Here is a 27,500-nt window from a genome sequence, read left to right on the forward strand (position 1 = left end):
ACACTAGTGTCCATATACGCACAGACACCTCCTCAGCAGCTATTTATAACCGAGTTCATTGGGAACGTCGTGAGCCGCGGGCTTCATGCTTGTGTTCACGCCTCCCGGAGGTCCAAGAACAACTGAACCTGCTATGCAGTGGCGGGTTATTGACCCAGCGTGCTCGCCCCAGAGGTCAGCGAGCGCACACAGGATTTAAAATGACCTTCTTCACTACATGTTACACTGCAACAGCGCAAGGCTCACAGCTCCTGCTCAGGTGCACAGAAGGAACTCGCGCATTATCGGTCCGCTTGTGAAATCATGACGTCACGAGAAAGGCTCTTCGTGACTAGAGTGCACAGGAAATGTGAAAAAAAAAGATGCAGAAATGAACAGAACATTTCCAAAAATCTACTGACACTACCCATGTAAACAAGAATGAAAGCTGCGATTTAGAACAGAAATGTGTGAAAGTGTCTCTGATGAAGAAAAATGGTTTTATATTTTAGGCAGTTGAGTGACATTAGAAAAGTCTTGACACCTACACTAAATACGAAAACATAAGTACCTGTGCAGTGCCACTAGACAGATGTCAACCTAATGAGATGTGCAAATTCACCTTTGAGAAACAGGCAAACAATAAGTTCTGGAAATGTCCTATTCTCTGAACAGAGCTTCCAAAAGGATGACGGACAAAACCCCGTGTTAAAGAGTCCAGAGCAGTTTCTGTGTTATAGAATCTACAGAACTGAAAGACGGTTTGCGTGCCAGTCTGGGCAGCAGCAGACCTGGTACCGCGTTAACGCGTCCTTCACAGTCCCCAGCGCGCGAGCTGGTCTGTGTCGAGAGTCTCTCGATTTCCGTGGACAGAGTGAGAGGGTCAGTCTTCGTCACTGAATTTACCAGTAGCTTCCTTCTCACTAAACAAAGATGAATCGCCAAAGCTGCTGCGCTGTCGTGTGCGTGCGTGCGTGCGTGTGTGTGTGCGTGTGTATGTGTGTGTGCGTGTGTGTGTGTGTGCGCCCGCGCGTTTACGTGCGTGCGCGTGAGTCATCGCCAGAGGATTTAACTCCATGGCTTCCGTGCGTCAAACGTATTGGCTTATATTTATTAGGGAGATAAACCGCTCACGCAAGTTCCACATCATCACATTAAAATTATGTTTTAATCTAAAAATATATTACCAGGCTCTAAGCATGTTATTGTTTCCAACTTTGTGCATGTTATGCTTCTATTAAAATATTCTAACAATGATGTGATAATGATAACAACAGCATCAACACAACAGCAAGAATGAGAACACACACACCCATCCACACACACACACACACTATACTATATATATATATGTACACACACACACACACACACACACATATATATATAATGTATATATATATATATATATATATATATATATATATATATATATATATATATATATATATGTATATATATATCATATTGATATGTTACTTGGTTATCCCCTTATTCCTCACCGCAAACAAGAACAGACAAACATCGGAGGCGAGTGGTGCGCAGTAGGCTACGACTACCGGCTCATTGTTGTGCTCACGACAGCCCGCCTGGCTGAACACAAATATGAGGAGCAGGCGAGTACTGCGCGCATCGCGGTGACGTATTGGTCAGGTGGCGCTTCATATAGCGCGGGGAGCTGTCCGGGTGCTGAAACGGAACAGGCGCGCATTAGGACGCACGCTGAGGAAATGCTATTTTCGCCTGCATCTTTTCTCTGAGCTCCTACCTCACAAAAGGTAAGGGCTTTGGGATCATAGTTTCTGGCAATCTGACCAGATCGTTGTGTTTATGAACTATGCAACATCCAACTGCTGCATCCAACAACCAGGAAAGCAGCGCTTCTTGATTCCTCGCGCAATCTAACATTTTATTGTACCAGCAGCGATTTTATCTGTCGGTTATTGATTGCACACACTTCACGCCACTGTGCTTAAATCGGGGTGTTCAAGTTTGTCTACGTTCTGTTTCACGAAATACTAAAAAGTGTTATATAATTGTAGCAAAAATCAAGGGAAATATCGGTCTGATCGAGTGACGATAGCCACAAGTAAAAGGTTACCTTGACAACGGGTGGTGACTCATCCGGCAGGCTACTGTAGTCATTTAAAAACATGTTATGATGTTACATATCTCAGTTCTGCTCAGAGAGGCCGACCTGTTTCTCGCGTAATAATTTATGCCATATTTTGAGTCATTTTGAATAGTTCGGTAATAACCAACAGCAAGCGAGGACCGCTTTTGATTAAGCCTCACTCATTGTGCGAGCCTCAGTGATTAACTATACTCTATATGTTTCTGTTTTCCTTTAGGCGGCAATGACGCTTCCCCTACGCAAGCTTTCAGCAGGAGAAGTAGCGGTTCTCCTCGCCGCTCTCCTTCACTCTCTCGCCGTGCAGGGCGCGTCCATTCGCCCCCACCGGCTGCGCGGTGGGGACGATACCGGACACCTAGCCCCGAGCTCTGATATGATTAAAGCCTTGGAGTATATTGAGAGCCTGAAGCAGCGGACAGACGGCTCGGAAGGGCCAACCGGGAACTACGACGAGGTGGACAAATTCCGCCTTCTGGTGCAACTCGCATCGCTGCAGGGCGAGGAGGCTCCCGCACGCGAGGATGCCACCCGCTGGCCCGACAGTAAGGCCCCACAGTGGGTGCGAGCCCTGCTCAGAACACTGGAGCAGGCAGGGGAGAGCGCGCTGACGCCTGGAGACGAGCGGCGCGTGTTTACGAGCAGACGCCCGGCTGCTGAAGCCGAAAGCCCCGCGGGTGAATACGGGGGAATCGTGAGGCCTCACAAGAAATATCCGCTCATGTTTGAAGACGAGGAAAACGTCAGAGACGCCAAGCGCGCCACAGAAGACATGGTCGAGCAGTACACGCCGCAGAGCCTCGCCAACATGCGCTCCATACTCGAAGAGCTCGGGACATTGTCGGCCGCGCAGAGCCAGAAGAGAGACGAGCCGGTTGGCGACGATGACGCCAGTGACGACATGTACAGGGTCAGAAACCTCGCGTATGAAGACGTGACCGGAGGAGAGGACTGGATGCCGTTAGAGGAACAAGTAGAGACGGAGGAGGTAGTTAAGGGCAGTCATGAAGAGTTTGACCGGGGACTGGGAGACAGTGCAGAGGAGACTGAGACGATTGAGAGACGAGCCAGCCCGTTTGAAGCCAAAGAGGACCCGGATGATGACACAAAACTTGTGGATTACTACCTGTTGAAGGTCCTGGAAATGACTGACCAGGCCCAGAAACGAGACCTGATGGACGCGCAGAACGGAAGAAGGAGACTACTGAATCGTCCTTCTCTGTTCGACCCACGGGCAATCAAACAGCTGCTGTCGGCTGTTTCAGTGAAGCTGCAAATACCTCCCGAAGATCTCGTCGGCATGCTTTTTATGGAAGAGACGAGGAAACAGCAGCGACTGCCCGATTCGCAACCTCCGAGGAAACCCAGCCCACCGCGCTACAAGAGTCGGGTCATCAAGTATTACAACGGCCGCCAGCCCGAGGTTACACTGAGCGACATACCCGCGGACGTCAGGACCGAGGATATTCTGAAGGTCCTAGGGCTGGGTAACTTAGCCAACAAGAATGCCAAATATTACATCAAACCGCGACCTTACAAAACTTCCGTGTCAAGATACTTCACGCCAAGCGGCAGGCGGGGCAGCCTCGCGCTACCGGAGATACCCAGGGGACCGAGCAAAAGAAAAGCCGATTATGACGACACTGTGGACGAAGACGAGGTGGCGACCTTCCTCGCCGCCAAGCTCCTGACCGAGTACCCCGAGTCTAGTGCCTCCGACAGAAAAAGAGCTGGAGAACCCGGTTTAAACGGACACTTTCCGTACGAGGTTTATGAAGAGGCGATGAAAGATTACTTCGACCAAGTGGACACTGGTAAGAGTGCGCCCGTGAAAAGAGACACGCACGCGAAGGAGGACGCAGACGCACCGCAGAAGCCGCCGCAAAAAGAGAGCGCGGGACCGGAGCAGACTAACCTGCAGCTCCCGGAGTCCGTAACCGAAGGGGAGAAAGAGCACCATAGTAAATCGGTTGCCGGGATGTAGTGGGTACGAGAGCAGCGCAACGGAACACCGATGGTCATCCCTCCCACAGTGGGCGATGCCTATATTTCTTCAAAAAGTAACCGACGTTTAAAGTGCTTTAGTTTTCATGAAATTCTCTATGATGTAAATATTATATCCTATATAAACGTGCTAAGAGTAAATGGCATTTCGTCTGTTATTGAGTAGTAGTATTTCGAGCGTTCTTGTTGCGGTCGTTGGTATGACGTCCGCTTTTACCGAGCAGTGCGGAGCTTTGTATGCCCACCTCATACGAGCATCATCAAAGGTGGATGTGATACTCATTTCGTAATCAGCCTATTTTGTACATGTTATTCAGTGTGAGATGACGCAGATTAATAAAGCATTCCTGTATTATTTTTCCCTCTCGCTGCATTGTGTTCTCTTATTATCCAGCACGTGGCTGTGCAGAAATCCCTGCATACGCAGACCAGAACTCAGCAGTTATTTAAGCAGGAGGCACGTGTCGTCCGTTTACTGAAATAACCAGTACTGGCTAATTTGAGCGAGGACGAGGACAACGATCGGCGTGCAGGTTCCTGAAACGTTGCGTCGCTTTGACGACATCACGCGTATGAAATCCTGAATGAAGAGATTTCACCGTCACCAACGCCGCACTACGTCCTTTCAGAACTTGGACAGCTCCGGTATGTACAAGTACAAGAAAAAAAGACAACCGTAAATTTATCAAAATACAACTTTAATGTCAATATCAATCGAGAAGCTTTTGTAATATGCTACAATCAGCATTAGTGATAAACTGGATGCATTAAAAATCCCTACAATTTTTAAAAATGGATTTAATTGATCTCACGAGACATGCAGCATATTCAATAAATGAAGATCTAAAATCTCTCTTTAGGCACTTCAACTCATGAGTCAACAGAATCATTGCAAATCAAAATATTGGTCGGGTCTAAAGGTTTTAACAGATTCCACGAGGCATTGTAATGGTGGGGTATGGCGCGTCCACAGAGACGACAGACTGGCACATATGGTGATCTCGCCTTGCCAATCTGGTGAAAACATCGAGTCTTACATCGATAGAATGACCACTGCGACGTTATTGCTAATGGGCACAGTATTTCCCAGTCACGTGCCACTCAAGCCCCTCCCATCTTTGTGCTCTCCTCCCGCTAACGTGCCCCATTTAAGTCACACACAAGCTAATTACAGCAATAAACATCCCCCACCCCCCAAAAAGAAAGGTCACCTTGTCAAGGGTCAACAGTCATTGTGCACATTCTCAATGTAAAATACAAATATGACTTAAAAAATCCCTTTGATTAACAGCTTAAAATGTGTGGTACAGAAAAAGTTGGCACCCCCCCTTATTATTACAAACAAAAAGATTCCCACAGATTTCCTTCATACGCAGTCCTCTTCAACAGGAACTGGACAGTCCAGTAAGCTCCTCTGCTAAAGTTCAGCCAGGTTCAGATGGCGGCAGGTCCACAGCCATGAAGGCAGCGCGGTTGCAGAGGTCTACTGGTGGTTACGGAGGCCTGGACGCCTCCACCACTAAAAGGCTGGTTTGCTCATGTACTCCTCCATTGTCTGGGGAGAGGAGAAATGTCAGTGAATCTCTGACCCAAATAATACTGCACTAATGAAGCTCCTCGCGAGGTTCTGCAGTGGCTGACGGGCTCCTGTTCCACTCTAGGGCAGCGCAGCAGCTATATTTATTTCACGTTTTAAAGAAACCAAATCCCACGAGCACGGAGTCAGTCTGCTGCAGGAGGAACAGGAGGTGCTAAGTTCACTGCTGATCAGACTTCTCATGTCATATTCATCAAAAATCTCCTAGTGGTGTTTTTTTTAAACTAGTGTTCCTTAAATAAACGCCGTTACTTGTGCAGCCCTTGTTAACGTCAAACATTCTCACCCTTTTAAGCAAGATCTCCACAACAATGGATATGACGAAACACTGCCGGCGTTTAACAGCACCATCTTAATTCCTGAGGCTGATTAAAACCAAACCAAACGTGAGGGTTTCCATTTGATACGTTTTGTGAGCAATCTAACCTGTAATTGCCTTCTTGCTGGCCGCCTGAGACTGGTATGACTGGTATGGGGCCCTAGTACCGAGGTGAACAGGTTTTGGGGATGTTGTATGAGAGAATATGAATAAGACCCAAACTGTTCCCAGTACAGTCTTGTCCCCCCCAACCTTCACCACCTCCTCTTCCTCTTCCTCCCCACTTCACTGAACCGAACCCCTCACCTCCTGTAGCATGTCTGAAGCTTCAATAGACTTGGAAATAGACAGTTTAGACGTCTCCTGTATCTCCCCACCCATCAGGAACTCATCCAGGATGAAGTAGGCCTTCTCAAAGTTAAAGATGATGTCCAGTTCACACACCTGAGGGAACAGTTCACAGCATTTTCTGTCAAGCTTTCATAGCCGAGCTCAAACACTAAACACTTTACTTCAGTTCGACTTCCTCGTGTCATGTATCGCGTTTGCTTCTCTTCTTCCTCCTGGAGGGAACAGGCCTATGAAGTCAGCGGCATGACGCCAGCAGCTCCACCAGTGCAACAAAATAAAACGGAAATGCCATCTGTATTGCTCTGCTTCAGATTACACACATTTAGCCCGTTTATTCAGCCACGAGGAGAATGACCTAACCTGCGGGTGCCTCCAAAGCTGTCCGAATATTCCTGAAACCTTGATCGTATTTTGCAAGGCCTTTAATTAAAATGCTCTGCCTGGACTCTACTGTTACTTCGCTTGTTTTTAAAATATAGTTTTTCACTTTTAACTTTGAACGGTGTTGAAAAATGCAAGTGCACTTTTATCTCCTTTCCAGTTTTTAAAAGGCCTTTTACTTTAAATCTTTTTTTAAATATATCTTTTACTAATTTTTCATTTTATTCCTTAAATCAAATTTAGTCTTCTATTTAAAATAAACCAAATTTAAATTTACTAAATTGTTTTTGTACCATTTTCTTTTCATTTTTTTACTCTCCTGCTATGCATATGTTTAAGAACGTGCTATGCAAATTGTGTATTATATCATCATCATCATCATCATCGTCATCGTCATCAGTCGGGTGTTAGATTAGGGTCAGAACGGAGCCCTGAAGTAGGGTGGAACTTAAAGCCCAGCTGGAGTTAACCCCGCACGGGGCGGCTATTTTAGATCCGGTGGACTGGTGTCTGCGAGACATTTCCGAGGCCTTGAGGCCAGTGGCTGCGTACTCACGTTACCAAAGTACTTATCGAGCAGCTCAACGTAGCGATGCAGAACCTCAAGGGCCAGTAGCTCGTTGTCCTGCTCCTCCAGACCACAGCAGAAGTACAGACTTGCATACCTGCACACAGCAGACCAACGCCAAACATGGGAAACTGCGGTGAAAGTGGTGAAAGGACAGGGTCACGTAATCGATGTGAAGCCCAACAGGACAAGGTCACACACAATGTGAAGGACATCACTGGTTGGTCTCTGGGTCCATCTACTGACACAATCTACTGGGTCCATCTACTGACACTACTGACACAAAGTCAGATTCCAGGCCACAGTATAACCTTCTGAAATACAGACCACAGCAGGTCACAATGATTCTGTTTCATACACAGAAAGAACAGCAGCAGTGTTTACACTGGATTAGAAACTACCATCCACATTAGCTGTTACTGCAGTAGTTGACTGTTTTCACTGCTAGCTGCTCTGTGCGGGAGGGTTACTGGTTCATTGAGGTTCACTGAACACTCTGTTCTGGGGCTCTGACTCACCTTAAAGGAGATGAATCATTATAGCAACACTCCTCCTTAAGTTCCTAAAGATGGTTCCAAGCCACACCTCCTCCTCTAAGCCAGTTCCATGCCACACCCCTTCCTGTAAGACGGCTTCGAGCCACACCCCCTCCTGTAAGCCGGCACAACTTGGCTTTGTTTGAAATGGCCAACTACATACTACTTGCATACCGATTGGGGCCTAAATCAGTATGCCATGGGCAGTATGTAATCAAAAAACATTTTTAGTATGAGAAAGACACCCAGATGACACTACTTCTGCCAAATATTCCAATATGTGACCAGAGCCATCTTCATGGTGTACTGCATCCCATGATGCAACAGTGATGGAAAATCTTTCCCAAGTGTGTGGACCCTTCATACGTTCACGTGACCTCGTAGTATGGTTTGTGTTTGCCACATACTATACTACTACAAGGACCAGTGCCCAGTATATAGTACATACTGAGTGCAGTATACGGTATATACTAGTGTAGTATACGGTACATACTGAGCGCTGTATACAGTATATACTAGTGTAGTATACAGTGCATACTGAGTCCAATACACAGTATACCGTATGTTTTAGGCTATTTTGAACAGAGCCCTTGCATAAACTGTATTTTTTTATTTCAAGAAACTTGTAAAGACAAAAGCATTTTGCAGGACCTCATTAACTCTCAAGATTCTGTGATCTCTAGAGAACGGAGCAGAATCTCAGCGAGAGCCAAGATCTGAAGTTCTGTGGTTTCACTTCAGTATAAATTCAAACTGTGAACTTGGTTTTTTACTTCAGACTCCAAATTAGTTCAGTAGATTCTACAAAACACCCCCAGGTCATCATTTTAGTGTAGCAGAGTTGGAAGGGAAGTGCTTGATCTGTTTTTAGAGGCAGGGTTCTGCTTGGTTGGCCAGGAACTAGCATGTAGAGACCCGAGCAGACCAGCACCGCGTCACTCCCACACTTCTTTCTGGTAGGCTTCAGACCCACCAAAACCATCCACTAGACGACCATGTTGTCCCTGGACTGATCATGTGACCAATACTCCACGTGTGTGGAGAGACCTCACGAAGCCTCAGCCATATTCACACCATGTCAAGCTACATGGTCTGAACAGCACAGAAACGTGAGCACCGGACCAAGTTCGGCGAGTCTTCACTCACGTAGCTGCGCCTCGTCAGAGCTGCTTACCTCTTATAGACGATCTTCAGGTCTCGCCAGTGGAGGAAGTTACATGTGCGTGGTTTCCGTGCCAGCACCATGGCAACCATGTCTCGGATAATCTTCTTCTTCTCTCGTTCAGGCAGTGGCAGGAACCACTTCTGTAGCCTCAATTTCCCCTGACGGCTGAAGAGCAACAGAAAACGCATCTGCACGCGCACACACACACACACACACACACACACACACACACACACACACACACACACACACACACACACACGAGATACAATCTAATCTGGTGATGTGAAACTGATAGATTTGCTGTAATCTGGTGTGTTTTCTCTTTGATTCCCTCCTGTACCAGATATCCCATAATACCTATGTGTTCCCCTTGAGCAGAGTGACAGAGCACTACCCATCATCCCCATCAACACAAATACACAAAAAACCTTCCCTATTGCTTTTATTCAACACTGACTTAATCATGACTGAACACAACTTGAGTAATTGAGGGTTAAGGGTTTTGTTCAGGACCCAACAGTGGAAACCTGGCAGTGGTGGAACTTGAACTGGTGACCTTCTGATTACTAGTGCAGTACCTGAACCACTGAGACACCACACACACCCTACACCCCACACACACCCTACACCCCACACACACCCTACATCATACACACACACCTCACCAAGCACAACCTTCTGATTACTAGTCCAGTATCTGAACCACTGAGACACCACACACACCCTACACCCCACACACACCCTACATCATACACACACTACACACCCACACACACCCTACACACACACACACACACACACCTCACCAAGCACAACCTTCTGATTACTAGTCCAGTACCTGAACCACTGAGACACCACACACACACACACACACACACACACACACACACACACAGGGTCATCATTGCCAGCATCTCCACTCATCACAAGAGCAACGCAGAACGACATCCTGCTGATATATTCATGATCAACAGTGTTCCTCCACCAACCCTGCAGATGATGCCGGACTACACTAGAGTCCATGGCCCATAAACCCTGACTCACCTCACATGGGAGAAACAGCTACTACTGGAGGGACAACACAATGCAACACCGGAGAATCCCAAAACAGGCGAGGACGCTTCAAACATGGACACAGGCCTGAGGATAACTGCCTGGAATTCTGCACGTTCTAAACTTCAGACTGCACACACAGCAGCTCTAACAGCTCTGGTGCGCCCTGTAGACAGGAGCCATGGGACGATCATGCAGGGCTGATGTGCAGCGCCAGGACGGCTTTAACCGTCCTCGTCATACCCGAGCAGACAGCCATGCTAACTACTGTCTACTTAAATACTTTCTGCTCTGATGGTGTGTGTGTGTGTGTGTGTGTGTGAGAGAGAGATGCATATGATTATCCAGCTTGGTGATGTTTATCAGTGTTATGACTCAAACCTGCTGCCAAAAAGCAACAACAACACAAAAAAAAAAAAACCCAGGCTGAGGACATCTCGTGTGCTAGTGTGCGCATCCTACTGACTGACACAAGATGAGATCACACACACACAGGCTGACTATAATGAGCCTTTATGGTTCCATTATGCATTGAGTCTGTAGTGCCAGAGCTCACTGCTGACATGAGGCTTGCAGTGCAGGAGAAACACAGTAACCACCTCAACACCACAATCATCATCAATCCAGCATCACTGCACTGAACCAGTGCTATTCAGCCATTATTCTGAATCAGAACCAACCCAACCCAAACTCCAAAATGGTACCACCCTCGGTCATTACTCCAACATCAAAGGCAAGAAAGAAATGGGGGTGGGGGGGGTGTTATTTTGACACTGTAGCACGACAAATTTAGGGGGAAAAAAAACAAAACACACACCTTGAGCATTTATCCATTTTTTTTTATTTTTTTATATCGAGCCATCTTCCTCTCGCCATCCATTACATGTGACGGTATTAAGCAAGACAGGAGCGTCACATCTGTTTACATTCACTAAATGCTACTAACTCTGGCCCATAAAGACCACAGCTCATATTCAAAATGCTTCTCTGACTGACCAAGGATCCGATTTCTCTTTAATTTGCTGTGACTTTACCAAGAGTAACAGATCCTAGATCAACACGTTTGATTTGACATCAATATTGGAACTTTAAAAAAAAAAAAAAAAATTATCTGGCTTTTTAGCGAGACCAGACTAGATGGTGTGTGCTTCTTTCTTCCTGGTCAGCTAGAGAAACCAGCTCAAAATCCCAATCTCAGTCATGTTGCCACAACACTCGCACAACACCAGCGGCATGAACCCTCCACTCAGCCAAGAGGACCGACCCATGAGAGCATCACAAAAATGTAACCCCAAGATATTAGTAACCTTTAAACACATCACTCCAAAAACATAAGCAAAATAAATAACTCAACACACCTTAAACATGGAGTTTAGGAGCTGGGAATCTTTGCAGTAACGTGCAGAAACCATAATTTCAAAAGAACCGAGTCAACGGACCCGCGAAGCTTGCCTGCTTGGCACAATGGCCAGAATTTGCAAAGGCTACAGGTAAGAGATAGAGATGCTCATGTTTAAAGGATAGCAGAGAGAACGCAAGAGATGCCCAGGTTCACCCAGTCTCAAGCAGGCTCACCGCGTTCTCCTCCTCTTGGTGCAGGAGAAGTGAAAGGAGGTGGTAACAGTACAGACATGCCCTGGTGGGCAGTGAAGTAGAGGTGTCTGTGGTTACCACCTCCTAAGAGCTGACAGGCGCAGTAAGGAGGAGATCTCTCTTCTAACAACTGCCTGCTCCTCTCTGCATGCATGGACGTTAGCTACTGTCCTAGCCCATATTTACAGGCTCCAGAGTTTAGTGCTGTATGTATTTTATGTAAACAATTAAGCAAAAAAACCCAAAACAAAACAAAAAAAAAAAGCTCAGGTATGACGCTCAGAATGAGGGGGTGGAGTGTTAGCTTTGGTCCATAATGCCTCTAAATGAACACAGATGGTCAGGAATACACCATCTCCAGGGTGAACTCCATGGGTGTGTGGCACCATGCTGAACACAAGTGTAACAAACACACACAACTTCACAGGCACAGGAGTTTCCCGCCTTTGTCTGTTAGCCAGCCTCATCCTGGATGCCGTTCTAGAGGCGGCTCTTCGCCCGCTGAGATCTTCACTGTCCACTTCCCTTCTATTGTCCGAGCAGCCACCCAGCTGATGTTTCAGCAGATGGAGCGAGAGTAGGGCTCTGCGCATGCGCCGAACGCTCGCATCTGCCAAGAAAGCTTCGATAACTGCACATGCAGGCTGGTTAACCTACTCTAGAGCTAAAGATGCCTTCAGTTAACGAGGTCAGAAGGACAGACGGGCAGAGCCAGCGTCATGCCAACCGTGTTCCTCAGTTCTCCTTGTTTACCTAATTTAATGCAACACATCCATTCCATGTTTACAGTGCCAGCAGCTCCAGCTCCACCCGATATTTGGGTGGAGATCCGGCAAAGTATAAGAGAGAGGGTTGAATGCACGAAGGCCGGTACTGGACGCCTCCACACCTTTGTACCCCTGCTAGAAGCCAAGCAGCCTTTTTAGCCTAAAAGTTGTCACTGATCACATGACCACAAAACAAACAAACAAACAAAACAAAACAACCATTGAAAATTAAAAAAGTGCAGGGAAAACAACCCCCCCCCCAAAAAAAAAAAACATTCTACACGCGTGGCTTTTCTGACCGGGCGTCAAGATCATTATTAAACGGAATTACGGATTCCTCAGTTCCTGCAGAGCCAGCCACCTGCCGCCAGGTCAGGACCGTAAACGCGTGCGAGGAGCGCGCTCTAAATCAGGCATCAAAGGCTACCTCCAAACAGAAGGAAGGTCACACATCTGACCACCGCAGGAGTCGAGGCCACAACGGCGCACAGCAAAACGACCTTACCGGGAAGGACTCGAGCAGCGCAATCTCGGTAACTATGGAGCTACGCACGCGAACAGACACCACGTGCCAAGGTAAACGACGAAACCCGTTTCGCAAGCAGATTTCGCGGAAGCGATACCGCTCACTCACGCGAAGTGGCCTTCGACCGAGAGACAGCCTACACGAGCCAAAGCCACGAGCTCAAAAACGTCCTAAAGGAACTGCGCACTTAGGAAACTTCACTGAGTAACTAAACAACCGCCTTCATCAAAGAAAACAAGTGCTGAAGTAACTACACGTTTAACGTCAGCAGCCACCTGGTATGAACAGGTGCAAACAACCAGTCTGCGTCTTCCAGCTAGAGGGAGTTCCCGGCGGTTCCTCGGGACCGACCCGCGCGACAGCACTTACCATAGTGAAACTCCGCGGAGACGCACCCAGCTCGTGCGTCTAGTTCAATGTTTGCCGTTTAGCCTCCGCGGGACACATCGCCGACCTTCCCAGCTTTAGGCGGAGTGTGGAACTCCTCCCCGTCCAGACAATTCCAAGTAGAGCGGACTAGCGCGCGCGTCACCGGTGCGGCGCTACGGGATTGGGCGCACCTGTCCGAGTAGAGCGGACTACAGCGCGCGTCACCGGTTGGGCGCGCGGCTCCACCTGTCCGGGTGTTGGCCAGGTCCCCGTCAAGCGGTTACCAGGAAACAAAAGAGCTCCTTCCGTCTCGTTTTTTCCCATTTGCTGCACCTGAACACCTGTACCGGACACATCCTCACCTTTTTGAAAACACTCGTCCTTCACGCCCACCAGTATCTGCACATTGTAGTCATGCCCAAACACGAACATACGAACCCATGAACTGGTGTACTGGGAGAACTGGAGTGTGTTGTACATGTGGTTTACATTGATTGGCTGCCAGGTTCTGAACGCTAGGGGCGTTCGCCAGCGGTACAGTAAACGCATGGGTCGCATATTGTTCCGAGGTACTGTGTGGAAGGGAACGGAGACACTTGTGCAGATGTCGTTTTACCGAAACGTCGTGTGGTTCATCAAAGGGATGCGAGAATATACGAGGTAGGCCACACACCACACTGATAATTCCCGTGCCGGATTTACATCCGCTTTTTTATTTCCTCTTACAAACGTCCTGGTCTGGGCAGGAGTTCACGTAACTGGTTACAAATTAACTTAGCCTCGCACAGAGAGATTCTGTCAAAGTTATCCTCACTTACGCAGTGGTGAAGAGTAACAAAATCCTGGTTGCGAGCTTTATAATACAAACGATGATAATATATATATTTGAAATACGTAACGCACACGGCGAAGCAAGCGGAAGAACTCCGTGTGACGCCCACTGGTCTGCACAGCACTCTCAGCGCCCGGCTCAGTCTTCTACTGGGAGTCCAGTGTCTCCACACAATGGGCCCTTTGACAGCTGCGAGGGTCATGTGCCTTGTCATGGCAGCACGGATCGCCCCCAAGCACAGCACATGTGTAAGGCGGACGCGCAAAAACCGAGCAGTGCCGAGAAAGCCTGAAGGTGCATGAGCGGTGTGTGTGTTGGCGCAGGGATACCGCGAGTTTGTACCGGCTTCATCAGAAATGCCCATTTTAGCAGAACCGAGCGGTTATTGAGTTATTGAATAACGCTATAAAAAAAAAAACCGCTTAACGTGCCTTAATGTACAGAACAAATCCTGAGATCAGCAAACGCGCCTCGTTATTGCTGATTATAAGTTCTCTCTACTGCTACTGCTGGTTTAGCTGTTGAAAGGTTGCGTGATGCTGAGGGAAAGTTTAAGTTGTTGATGAACAATTATGACACTTTGTTTTGCCTGCTGTCCTCAACACGTGCTCATATATCCAAGCTTTGGAACAATCTCATCGCATATTTCTAGTCCTCCGCTGATTGTGACTGTAGATCGGTCTTTAAGCGGACGGATCTGTTGAAGGGAGATCCAGAGTGCAGTGATGAATACATTTTCTGTTTTTTGCTGGCGCTGGTACCACCTTAAGTACACAAAGACAACTGACCGATTACCAAAAAGGTCATACATGGTCTTACTGATTAAGTCCATCCAAAATTTAGTTACATTATGCACTGTATCATTATCCTAGCTGGCAATAATATTGAAATATTGTTAAAAACAGCACAAAAAAGCAGATATCTCTTGCCCTGCCTTACCACCATCCTGAAGCTGGCTGGACACAGCCAGCCTACTTTCCTTCTTTTATTCTCCTTTTTCCTGCATTCTCAACATGGAATCGTTTTTCACTGGCCACAGCCGGAACCACCAAACCTTCAGCCTATAACTTGTGCTTGTGTTTCTGAGACTAAACATACAGTCTTCACACAGCACATTCAAAGATGCGATTCTTCCCTAAAAATGGTGCAACAATTCAATGAGGAACACGGGTGTGTTTTAGGGGCACTGTTGCCCTGAGAGAGGAAGTGCTGCCGTACAACAGCCCTGAAACCTCAAACACAATGCGAGTGTGAAAACCTTCCTGTTACGGAGGTCTGTGACCCCATTAGTGGTCGTCTGCACTGCTAAAATCTCCATCAGTTTGTGTCACGCTGTGTGTGAGACAGAGAATATTAACAAAGAAAAAAACTCCATAACAAAGAAAATACCTAATCTGAATGTCTATTAAAAAGGCAATAAAATTAAAATGACAGGTGGCCCCCTTATAAATATTAAACAAATACTAAAATAATGTTACTTAAAAGGCAAACTAAAAGGACGTTTGCATTAAACAATGCTGCATTTCGTTTTTACAATTCTCACTATTCATATTCTAGTGACGCCCCTAATGGAGACCTATGCCCTAAATAAACCGGAAATGCAGGAGCTCTGTAGAAGGCACTTTGGCCTACTACTAAGTCCCTTATTTGGTGTCTATGAAACCCAAAAACACTTGCTTATATTTACATGTTTACAACACATATAGCCGTTTAATTCAAACTATTTAGAAACATGCCAGCTAATGTTGGTATACAGTAGTATTCTTAAATCAAGTATTTCAGAGTTTAGGCTACTCGGATAAAACAGCATACTGCCTGATTTCAGTTAAGTGGTAGTTCATTTGATGTGCTGACCGAGTGTGTGATTGGCTGACTGCTTTAATTGACACGTTCTTTGGTTTAATTCATGTTTGGATGTTTGAACTAGAGCCGGGTACGAATCAGCCTCCAAGCACTTTGTGGCCAAAGATCTGGACGTGTCGGTGGTGGGTCTGTCCTTCATGATCACTGGAGCCAACAGCGGTATCGGGAAAGAAACGGCCTTGGCCATTGCAAAGAAAGGTTAGTGCTTTCGAACGCAGATACGGCTTTGGAGCAGTAGGCCTGGATTTCCAAAGCCAGTCCTTCTTAACCCAGTCCTCTGGACCCCCTGTTGGCCTGTCCTGTTGTTCTGTCTCAGCTCACGACACACCTGAACCACAGCATTAAGAACATGCATGGTTGTGCTGATACATACATTAGAGAAAACATGTAGACCATCTGGTGGCTCTTGAGGATTGAGGAATACTGTTTTATGCAATACTGTAATGTTGTTAACAGAGCCATTTCCAGGGCTTTGAAGATAGTCCATCATCCGCTCCTTGGACAGAAATTGATGCTCCAGATTAGCTGTTAGCCATGGAAACGCATCGTAGTTCATAGCTATCATAGTTCAAACTTATCGTAGTTCATCTTACAGAAAGTAGAAACATAATGTTTTCCTTTCTGACAAAGATTTATAGGTGTAGTTGGCTAACTTCACTGAATTGAGTTTCTCATTGAAGGGATAGCCTTCAATATCTCATTTGCAGTGACCATTCAAAGTTATCTTGCTAAACTAACCTAGCATAGAAAGCCATTTTTTTTAAATCTTTTAGACGAATAACAAATGTGTAGCCCCTTCTTCAGAATGCTGAGAAGGGGTTAAATCAGAAATCTGATTGGTCGGATTTGCTAATAGATATACATTACAGAACCCTCTAAGAACTTGGCGGACTGGATCTTTTTGTTTTGTTTTTTTCTGATTCACTGGCCCTTCATGTACTAAAGCAGGTGTGATGGAACAGTAGTGCCCTTTGCAAAGTGCTGCAGAGCTGAGGGTTCATTCACAGTTTAGGAACTCATCTTAGGTCACCACGTGTCTCCTTCCAGGTGGAACGGTTCACCTGGTGTGCCGGAATAAGGAGCGGGCAGAAGCAGCCAGAGAGGAGATCGCTAGGAAGAGTGGGAATGCCGTATGCATCCTGAATTAGGATATTGAGATTAAATGATCTGTGGTCCTCTTTATCCACATATTAAATTGTCTAATTACCAGATTTCTGAGAGAGGATGTGTGTGATTTGTAAATCTTGTCATATGTTTGTGATGCCATCTCAGCAGTGCTTTTGAAAGCACCTAATTTTTGTAGTTCCTTAAAAAAATGCTCTTTAGAATGACATGATATTTTGATTATTGTGCAAAGTAGTATTTTCTTGACTTTCTCTTGGCTCATAAGATAACGTGTCCCCTGTTTTCAGGAGATCTACATCCACCTGTTGGATCTGTCTGAGACACGCAAAGTTTGGGAGTTTGCAGAGGCCTTTAAGAAAGAGTACTCTTCTCTCAATGTTCTGGTACAGCTTAAAGAAAACACAATGAATCCTTGGCAAAAATAACAACACTAACTGCATTTATATACACCCAAACCAACCAAGTGCTTAGTTTATCCAGAAACTACACTGATCCCCATAATGTCCATTTCTGAAAGAATTCTCATTATAAGTCTTGTTTGTTTCTCCCTTCAGAAGCTCTGGCCTCTTATCCTCGTATCTGTTTGTGTGATGTCATAAATCCATAATTACACACCAGCATGTGTATGTGGTGACAAGGGAAGAGCTGTGAAATGCATACATAATCTCAGACTGGGATCCAGCGGAATGAGCTCACATTTCAACGTCCAGATCCAACATGAACGGTGTAGCCGATATCTGCGTCAAACACGTTTAAATTAAGCTCAGTTCAGGTTGACTGAGACCTTAATCAGACTGTGACAATCAAGACTATGCTGTTTACATGATCGTATCTTAGGTCCACGTAATTGTTAAAAGTAACATTGGATCACTGGCAGACATGTAAACGGTCTTATACCTGAATCTAAGAACAATCCATCTGTCCCTCACAGATCAATAACGCTGGATCCATGGTGAACCAGAGACAGCTGACCTCTGATGGGTTGGAGAAAAACTTTGCCACCAACGCCCTGGGTAAATAACACAAACCTAACCCATGCCACACACTCAAAGCATGGAAGGCTGAACGGTCAGAACTGAGCCACTTACACCAAATTATCAACAGCTGTGCAATTAAAAATTAAAAGAGCCATATAAATTAATGTACACACATGATCAAACAGAGTCTTTGATAGTGCCACTGGATCCCAAAAACACTCTTTATGACCTAGGAATGATCAGGATCATAGATGAAATGTGATTTAGTCCACGTTCAGGTGTGTACACAGTACTGTCTTTAGTCCACGTTCAGGTGTGTGTTCAGTACTGTCTTTAGTCCACGTTCAGGTGTGTACACAGTACTGTCTTTAGTCCACGTTCAGGTGTGTGTTCAGTACTGTCTTTAGTCCACGTTCAGGTGTGTACACAGTACTGTCTTTAGTCCACGTTCAGGTGTGTGTTCAGTACTGTCTTTAGTCCACGTTCAGGTGTGTACACAGTACTGTCTTTAGTCCACGTTCAGGTGTGTGTTCAGTACTGTCTTTAGTCCACGTTCAGGTGTGTATTCAGTACTGTCTCTTGTCCACGTTCAGGTGTTTATGTTCTGACAAAGTGTCTCATTCCTCTGATGGAAAGGAGCAGAGACCCTAGAGTGGTGAGTACAAATGTACTCATATATTATAGACTAGTATATTTATTTTAGATATTTTAATAAAAGAATCAGCAAATAAGTCTCATAATTTTTACAAAAAAGGTTGATGAGAAGGGATGAGAGAGGATGAGAAATGGTGAACACAGTTTTCATATGTACAATTCAGGTGTCTGACATGCATAATCCACACTGGCCTAGGTGACCGTGTCTTCAGGAGGAATGCTAGTGAAGAAACTTGACACAGCAGATCTACAGACCGAGAGGGTGGTCTTCGACGGCACCATGGTCTATGCACAGAACAAGGTTCGTATGTGTTACAGAGCTGCATTTAAAGGTTGGAAATATGCCTCAGCCCAAAATCTTCCTGCAGTTTTCCACATTTTGATATGTTTCATCTTAAAATGGATTCAACTCCTTGTCTTTCTTATCAATCTACACACAGTACTCCATACTCCATAGTGCAAAAAAAACCAAAACATTTTTTGGAATGTTTTGTAAATGTATTAAAAATAAAAGACTGTATCTGCTTCTCTGTTGACACTTGCAGTTGAGCTCTGGTGTGTCCTACTTCTATTAGTGGTCTTTGTAAGGTTTTTCAACTTCACTGCACTCCACCTGTACCTAAATGAACTGAACTGAAAAAATTAAGAAAGGCACAAATCTGTCTATATAAGTGGTGGCTCAGTGGCTAAGATACTTGGCTAGTACTCAGAAGGTTTCCAGTTCAAACCCCACCACTGCCAGACTGTCACTTGGGGGCTCATTCTCAGAAAGATGCAAAGATGTCATTGTTTTAACCAAGTACTAAGTGAAGGGCCTGAATAATTACATCACTGGAATATTTCAGTTACTGAAATAATCTCAGCAAATTTACAAAACATTCTAAACATTTTTGCATAATTTTAATACAAATCTGAAACTTACCAAAATGTGTAAAAATTTTAAAGGGTCTAAAAACTTTCCAAATGCAAAGTATCCTATTTGTCTAGATACCTTATCTTAGGCGCCAAAGCTCCAAGTGGCCCCATCACCACTGGGACAGCCTTACTCTCAACCATCCATATTCTCCAACTTTCCACTTTCAGTCCTGCCTGGTGTGGTAGATCCAGCCTCTACTGATCTCATGTTCAGAGCTTGTTCCTGTGCTGCCATGATTAGTGCCTCTGTGCTGTCTGTCAGTCCAGCCTTTTCCAGCCATTGGTAGGATTTCTCCAGATCAGCCACTCCCACTGTCTGCTGGCGGTACGTCGTATGCAGGGGTTTGTCCTCCCATGATGCTCCCTGCTCCTCCTTATTCCCATCCTCCTCAGGTTTCTGCTGTCCGAGGGACTCACCAAGTGTTTTGTCACTTGGAGCTCTCATCCTGGTGTGCTCCTGGATCTGGGTTTATTCTTCCTCTGATGCTTACTAGTCCTCAGCCCCCTTCTTTCCTCATAGTGTACATACATATATATATTAAAAATGTGGAATTCTGGAACTGAATTTAAAATGCATTTTAAAAGCCTAACATGATGTAAATCCTACATACATTAAAATACTGTCCACATTAAAATAAATATGTACAGTTACCCAACCTTTAATCCTAATATGTGCAAAATAATAGCAGTTTGTTGAAAATAACAGAAAAAGCTCAGTCCTCATAATAGCATTTATTTCCATACACACAAAGGCACTGGGAGCACTGCACATTCAATTATAAATGAAAACATGAACAAAATTTAAACTGAAAATGAAGAAAAAAGAATAATGGGCTGTTAAAAAATAGCAGTGTCATCATTTTCATTTACAAACTCAAATATTTATAACTTTCAGTATAAACTGAAAGTTGTTTACAGATTTAGCTTTTCTGTTGATTACTGAGCTAACATTTAGTTGTATAGCCTTATTTCTGATAACCGCTTTACATCTGTGTGGCATGGAGTCAACTAACATCTGACACCTGCGAACAGATATTCCAGCCCAAGCTGACTGGACTACATTCCACAGTTCTTCTGCATTCTTGGGTTTTGCATCAAAAAACAGCATTTTTGATGTCACTCCACAAATTCTCAATCAGATTGAGGTCTGGGGATTGGGCTGGCCACTTCATAACATCAATCTTGTTGGTCTGGAACCAGGATGTTGCCCACGTGTTGGTGTGTTTTGGGTTGTTGTCTTGCTGAAACATCCATTTCAAGGGCATTTCATTTTCAGCATAAGGCAACATGACCTCTTCCAGTATTTTAGTATATTCAAACTGGTCCATGGTGCGATAAATGGGTCCGACTCCAAAGTATGAGAAGCATCCCCAAACTATTATGTTTCACAGTCTTCAGTGTACTGTGGCTTGAATTCAGTGTTTATGGGTCGTGTCACAAACTCTGTAGCCTTTGTTCTTCTTGGGTCTAATCTTGCTCTCGTCTGTCCATAGAATGTTGTGCCACTTCTCTTTAGGCCAGTCAGTGTGTTCTTTGGCAGACCTTTTCAACGTCTTTTTTCAGCAATGGTACTTTTATGAGGGTTTCTTACAAATAGTTTGGCTTCATGTAGGCGTCTTCTGATTGTCGCAGTACTCACAGGTAATTGAAGGTCTTTTTTGATTTCCCTGGAGCTGATCATTGGATGCTTCTTTGCCGATCTATGTGGATGGTAGTATTTCTTTTCCTACCACGTGTTTCTGGTTTTGTTTGCCATTTTAAAGCATTTGAGATCAGTTTAGCTGAGCAGCCAATTATTTTCTGCACTTTGTTTTCCCCTCTCCAATCAACTTCTTGATCAAAGTTCTTTCTCCTTCGGTATAATGTTTGAACGACCCATTTTACTCACTGAGCAATAGCTAAAACCAGCAGGTACAACGTTTGCTGCCTTCCTTCTTTAAATAAGGGCCATAAATGACATGTTTCTTCATAGAATGAATGGCCTCACTAATTGAACTCCACACTGCTATTAATTTGAACACGCCCCTTTCATTAAATGAGTCAATTACACCCAATTAGCCGCGTGCATGTCATAACTTCATTCTGCTGGTTGCCCATTACTCACCTACACCTAGTCATGATTTTCCAAAATCAGTAATTAAATGCATTAGTGATGTTAGACTGCTATTATACTATTATAATACTATTATGCTATTATAATGCTGAGCTCTGTTTCTGTGTCTGTCATTAGTGCTCAGTCAGGGAACAAAATAAAGTGAGAAACACCAAGGGTTTGAAGATATGTATTGTTTTGACATTCAGTCATGTTAAACAAGGCTTCTGTTCCACTCCAGGCAGTTACCAAGCAACAGGCGACACCCAGCGCTGTGGGGTGATCAGCTACGTGCTACTGGGTCTAACCAGAGTAATGATGACTACCTTTACCCAAACACTCACTCTCCACCACTCCTTATGAAACCCACAAGATCACTGTCTGTGTGTGTGTCTGTCTGTCTGTCTCTGTGTGTGTCTGTCTGTCTCTGTGTGTGTGTGTGTCTGTCTCTGTATCTGTCTGTCTGTCTGTCTCTGTGTGTGTGTGTGTCTGTCTCTGTGTCTGTCTGTCTGTCTGTCTGTGTGTGTGTGTGTGTGTGTTCGTTCGTGTTCTACAGAGGCAGCAAGTGGTGATGACAGAGGTGTTGGCTAAAGCACATCCCAAAATCCACTTCTCAGCGATGCATCCTGGCTGGGTGGACACCCCAGGTAAGGATGAAAAGCCATGGCGCTCTGATATCAGATCACATCCTCTCCAGAGCCCACAGAGTGTGTGCTTCAATCCTGGTTTAGGCCTTATTAAAACCCCAGTCTTATATGCTAACTCTTGACTAGCTCTGCCTTTGTTTTGCTCCCTTGTGTTCGGTTACTAAAGTTTTTAAGTCTTTTAAAAAAGTTTTAAACTGGTCTGCTTTTTACAGCTATTGCCCACCAGAACTTAGTCTCTTATGCTGCCTTAGTCCAGTGGCGCTCCTGAGAAAACCTGGCTGTGCACTAGGAAACCCAGCACTTGAAACGTCCTTGTGCTTGCTTCTCTCTCTCAGTAGTATTACCACTGATTCCAGTCCAAGCCACTAAGATCCGCCCTCGTGTGTGTGTGTGTGTGTGTGGTGCAGCTGTTGCCACGGCAATGCCTCAGTTCCACCAGCTGATGCAGCCAAGGCTGCGGACACCAGAGCAGGGAGCAGACACGGTGGTGTGGCTGGCCCTGACCCACGCTGCCACCGCCAACGCCAGCGGCCTCTTCTTCCAGGGTATGTGTGTGTGTGAACACTACAAGGGTTTAAAGACTTTTGATAACGTTTGTTTACCCAGAAACCCTGTGCCAAAACGGACAATAGATCTTAAACTTTTTGAGTTTGCAAAGTTGCCAATAGCACATATGGGGCAAATGGGAGTAAAGTTGAAGACTATAGAAGGGGTTGTCACAGCGTAACGAGACGGTTCAGCAGGTTTGATGTAGCTTTGTATGTTGCGTTTCACGCCCGCTACGCTCACCTTTTATGGTGAGAGAAGATCATGGACATTTTCAACAAAAGTCAATGTGCAATCTTTAAGAAACGACTTAAGGAGCTGCTGTTTGTTTTTGGCCAATCGCATGAGCGGCTGCAGCTTGGTTTAGCCAATGGCGTGGGGGTCTGTTGCCTGGTTTGGCCAATAGCATCAGGGGCTGCTTGGAGTTTTTATGGTCTTCATTTTGCACTCTGTATTGAGTGTAGTTACTGAATAATTCACATTAAATACAGAATTAAATTTGTTAAGATTGATAACTGAACTAGAACAAGAAATGGATAAGAAACTGAGTACTTGCTTAATGCTCAGGTGGAGCAGAACAATTGTGAGATTTTTAGAGTCACGGAGGGTCAGATACAGAATATAAAGAAACCAAACGAAATTCTGACATGGCTACAAAACATTTCCAGGTAGCATGACTAGCTAGCTTTGCCTCATCACACACTACACTGTGTATTTTAGATCGGCGAGCAGTGTCAGCTCACCTACCCCTGGCGTGGACACACAGCTCCCAGCAAGAGGTCCAGGACTTCATGGCCCAGCTTGAGACCCTCGCCATGAGTGTCAGACCATCTGTATCATCAGTGGACACCTGAGGTCTATCAAGGAAGCCAGTATTCCTCACACCTGTTACCCGGACCCCGTCCTTGATGGCATTAGCATTGCACAGTTTAGTGATTTCCGGAATTAAAGGTTGGGTAACTAACTAACTCATGAAGTATTAAAGGTTGGGTAACTGACCAATGAGGGATTAAAGGTTAGGTAACTAACTGATGAGGGATTAAAGTTAATGGGGAATTACATGTTGGTAAAAACTAAATACACCATCTTGAAATTAGTACTAACATATTAAAACTTTAATATTTCTAGGAAGGAAACTCACTCTATAGATTATTGTGTTATACTAAGAAATTTGTCTCAGCTCATAGGTCACAAAAGCAGACACTGGGCTGCAGGAGACGGATGTGTTTAATGGGAAAATAAGCGGCATTTTACATTAGACTAATGAATGCAGCCCTGTGTGCAGTGGTTACAAGGCCTCCGTCTACACTCCTGAACAACAAGGTCACTTAGCTGTGTTCCTCTTATATTTATGCTCTGGAGATGGGATTCAGGTATTATCCCTGGGAAGGGCATGATTCCCTGTGGGAAGAATGGTTTGCAGCATCAGGTCCTGGTGCCGTATTCTCCAGGAGTACAACATAATATACTTGCATGTAAACAAAGCGTTCTCTAACGTGGAACAGTGGCGTAGTTTTGTCAGTGCAGGTCAGGCCTGCACCATGACTAACGCTAGAGAAACAGAAATCCCAAAACCAGGACCCACATTTGCTTTAATTCTGAGTAAAGGAAAAGCAAAGGTGCATTCTTATGCTACATTATATAAATGTCATTGAGCTACTTTGGCTGATTTATATTAAAAGTCTGCATGGCAAAGTTCATTTTAATGTTCAAAGTTATTTACATTTTTGTTTCCTCTCTGCCTAGAACACTCATTTGCCTTTATGCTGTAAAATAAATCCACATTTGATTAAACATAAAGCTTGTTCTGGGCTGGTTGGATTTTTCTGCAGTTCTCGAGCTAGAATACTCCTCCCTTAGGTGGTGTAGTCCACATTTCCTCTCTCGCCGTGGACGTGGTGTTTATGCTGAAACATCTCCCACTGCTGGTCTCAGCCTACACTAAAATATTCCTCAGCAGTTTAAGGCCTCGGAAACCAAGTAAACCAAGCCATCGCCGTGAGTACTGGGACATGCATGTGCTTCTGAAGAGCACAAATTCTCAGTGAACTTGTGCGAAATGTCATGGCCAGCATGAATGCAAGTCAAGTCCTTTTCTAACGTAAATACATGGCTTGTGATTGGTTAGTATTCTCCAAGACAATCAGATTGCGTCATATGCAAAAAACTCTTCAGCACTGACTAACGCTAGAGTCTGAGGGGGCATTTATATGAAGGAGAAAAGTTGTGAACGGTGCAGAATTGTTTACGGTGATAATACAGCAGGACTATGTGAACCGGATCACGTGAGCCCAACACCAGCAGATCAAGTCTCATCCAGAATAGACGTTCAGCTTCAGCATGTCCAAACAGCGCTTTCACACCCCCCGCCCACCCCAAGTTCCAGCATTCAGAGCAACAAGACGGACGGAGGGAGGCTGTCCGAATACTTCTGGAGCGCACTGCACCAAGACACTCCCACTGGGCAGTATCAACACAGGAGCACTGAGGAAACACACACACACACACACACACTTTCCACTGCCCACACATCCCAGAATGCAACACGGCCCGTTACAGCCCATGAACAGCACTACTGTACCTTACCACCGTCCTTTCCTGTTAATCACACGTTCAGTGACCATGACAACCGGCTGCGTCTGCCCAACACAAACGTGAAATCAGTGATGCCTCCAGTTTTCATACTGTCTAGAGAGCAGTTACCATGGAAACCACAGAAGCGCTTGGCTGGGAACGCAGCAGGGATTTCAATATCAACTTTTTTTTTTTTTTTTACTTTTTTTTTTAACCTCCAGCAACACACATTTTGCCGTTTTATTATTTTTTGTTGTACTTTTTAATAATTCTTGTTTTTTACAGTATTGAAAACAAACAAAAACAAACAAAAAGAAAAGTAAGTGTGCATTCACATTTTCCCAAGGGATCATTTTCCTTTTGCAGCTCTGCCTCCAGGACGAAGTGGAATCCAGGGAACACAACCCACAACACGTAATGGAGTTTCACTGATTTCGGTTTGCTGTTTATTTCTGATCTTTTGTGTTATTTGTTTTTTTGTGTGGTGTTTGTTCTGGAGGAAAAAGTCAGTTTCCCAGAATTTCTCTTTTAAAAGGAACATCCCAGTCCATCCCAGTCCATGCGAACAGTCTGTTTTTCTCTTGTTTTTTGCCTCTTCCTCCTCTTCTTCCTCCTCTACGCCACGTAAGTGTAGACTTTGCGGTCCTCTGGTGTTCGTGCCAGATATTCTCTCTCTATAAGTCCTTCAATGCGCTTTTTAATCACCACCGGACTGGGCAAGAACCGCGCCCTTAGCTGCTGGGTCACCTGATGGAAAGAGGCAACCAATCAGGCAGTTAGGAGTGTACAAAACAACCAATCGACCAAACACCCACCTCTCACCCACACACCTCTGCTACGAGTACGTTGTGCTGCATCTTCTTTCTGGATTTCATGATGCGTACGATGGCGGCCTCGATCTCGTGTTTGCGGTCATCATCCACTTTCTGGCGCGTCTCCTTGCGCTCAGGGTCAGATTCACCCTGCTTGGCAGCGACTGAAGCATAAAACACGCCACTTTATTACAGATGGGTCTGCAATACCCCTCAGCCTCACACACACCCAAACACATCTAGACATCTAACACATCATACCCAGGCACATTTAAGCCTTTCAGTGGCCATCTGAATTTACCTGATGACTCCTTAAGAAGAAATAAAGGGTTAAACTATTCTGGGGTCAACAGAGGGTACAATAGTCATAGGACATCTAAGGTAGAGATGTGTGTTCAGTAGTGCTAGTCTTACCTAGCAATAGGACTACAATATAATGACCTGTGTACACCTGTGGCCTGTGTCTTAGTGCTAGCAATCCTGACCATACAGGAGAACATGCGAACTCTATAGGCCAAGGGTTAGGGGTTGGGGTTAAGGTTTTAAAGGTTTAGAGTTTAGGGTTAAGGTTAAACTCTATACCCATGCACCCTTGGGTACCTTCCCTGTATAACTCAGTTAAAGGGGGTTTTGTCTGTAACTATGTTTCTTCAGTAGGATTTCCAACAGTACACCATTAGAGTTTTTACAGTTTTGACATTTGGCAGACGCCCTCATCCTGAGTGACTTACAAAAGTGCCTTGTCATCTACTCAGAGAATGCAGCCTAGCCAGTACAGAAGAGGCAAAGATACCAGAGAACAAGAATACTACTGAAATACAGGAATCAACCCTGAAACCTAGAAGTGCAAAATAACCACATCAGACAAAATATCAAAATCAAACAATATCAAACTGTACACGCTAGAGTTTGAGTTATTCAACATTATTAGGAAATGTAATGTTTGCAGGATCAATGGACATTGCAAATATTCCAATTAGCCCTGTTGCTGCGTTCTGGATCACTCGTAGATTTGATGGCTCATAGAGGACAACCAGCAACTAGCGAGTTGCAGTAGTTGAGCTTTGAGATCACAAGCACCTGCACAAGCGCCTGCACAGCTTCCTGCGAGAGCAACGGCC

At 45.1% G+C, this 27,500-nt stretch overlaps 4 protein-coding genes across 9 annotated transcripts in view; 2 read left to right on the forward strand and 2 right to left on the reverse strand.

The window, feature by feature from the left end:
- Positions 1 to 1,603: 1,603 nt before the first annotated feature.
- On the forward strand, positions 1,604 to 4,649 carry scg2b (secretogranin II b). 2 transcript variants are annotated; one of them, XR_014126234.1, is made up of 3 exons: positions 1,604 to 1,757; positions 2,331 to 4,170; positions 4,509 to 4,649. XR_014126234.1 is itself a non-coding variant. In XM_026995949.3 (2 exons), the coding sequence occupies exon 2, from the start codon at positions 2,337 to 2,339 to the stop codon at positions 4,092 to 4,094; it is 1,758 nt and encodes a 585-aa protein (XP_026851750.2). In that variant the 5' UTR covers positions 1,604 to 1,757; positions 2,331 to 2,336; the 3' UTR covers positions 4,095 to 4,475. The 2 variants fall into 2 exon arrangements, 1 of the variants encoding a protein (XP_026851750.2); XM_026995949.3 differs by lacking the exon at positions 4,509 to 4,649 and having other exon boundaries at positions 2,331 to 4,475.
- A 142-nt stretch (positions 4,650 to 4,791) lies between these two features.
- ap1s3b (adaptor related protein complex 1 subunit sigma 3b) lies at positions 4,792 to 13,480 on the reverse strand. The gene is made up of 5 exons (XM_026995952.3): positions 13,343 to 13,480; positions 9,041 to 9,219; positions 7,319 to 7,427; positions 6,337 to 6,474; positions 4,792 to 5,669 (listed from the first exon to the last, which is right to left on the reverse strand). Exons 1-5 carry the CDS (start codon positions 13,343 to 13,345, stop codon positions 5,634 to 5,636), a joined length of 465 nt encoding a protein of 154 aa, XP_026851753.1. The 5' UTR covers positions 13,346 to 13,480; the 3' UTR covers positions 4,792 to 5,633.
- A 132-nt stretch (positions 13,481 to 13,612) lies between these two features.
- Positions 13,613 to 24,804, forward strand: dhrs12lb (dehydrogenase/reductase (SDR family) member 12-like b). Of its 5 annotated transcripts, none has more exons than XM_026995950.3 (10): positions 13,613 to 14,002; positions 16,102 to 16,235; positions 17,085 to 17,167; positions 17,450 to 17,545; positions 18,094 to 18,175; positions 18,733 to 18,794; positions 18,990 to 19,094; positions 22,357 to 22,447; positions 22,855 to 22,992; positions 23,714 to 24,804. In XM_026995950.3, exons 1-10 carry the CDS (start codon positions 13,821 to 13,823, stop codon positions 23,845 to 23,847), a joined length of 1,107 nt encoding a protein of 368 aa, XP_026851751.1. In that variant the 5' UTR covers positions 13,613 to 13,820; the 3' UTR covers positions 23,848 to 24,804. The 5 variants fall into 5 exon arrangements, 4 of the variants coding, with proteins under 4 accessions (XP_026851751.1, XP_081580170.1, XP_081580171.1 ...); XR_014126237.1 differs by lacking the exon at positions 23,714 to 24,804 and adding an exon at positions 22,042 to 22,112 and having other exon boundaries at positions 13,821 to 14,002; positions 22,855 to 22,886; XM_081724044.1 differs by lacking the exon at positions 17,085 to 17,167 and having other exon boundaries at positions 17,720 to 18,175.
- A 1,181-nt stretch (positions 24,805 to 25,985) lies between these two features.
- The window catches only part of LOC113592334 (cullin-3-like), a 55,487-nt gene continuing 53,972 nt past the window's right edge, over positions 25,986 to 27,500 (reverse strand). Inside the window, exons 15-16 of the mRNA XM_035527820.2 lie at positions 26,398 to 26,543; positions 25,986 to 26,314 (exon numbers count right to left, since the gene is read on the reverse strand). Coding sequence (XP_035383713.1) covers positions 26,183 to 26,314; positions 26,398 to 26,543 — 278 coding nt within the window. The 3' untranslated portion in view covers positions 25,986 to 26,182. The remainder of the gene's footprint in view (positions 26,315 to 26,397; positions 26,544 to 27,500) is intronic.

Source organism: Electrophorus electricus, chromosome 11 (genome assembly GCF_041902795.1).
Source record: "Electrophorus electricus isolate QZ-2024a chromosome 11, ASM4190279v1, whole genome shotgun sequence".
In the NCBI taxonomy this organism is placed as follows: Eukaryota; Metazoa; Chordata; class Actinopteri; order Gymnotiformes; family Gymnotidae; genus Electrophorus; species Electrophorus electricus.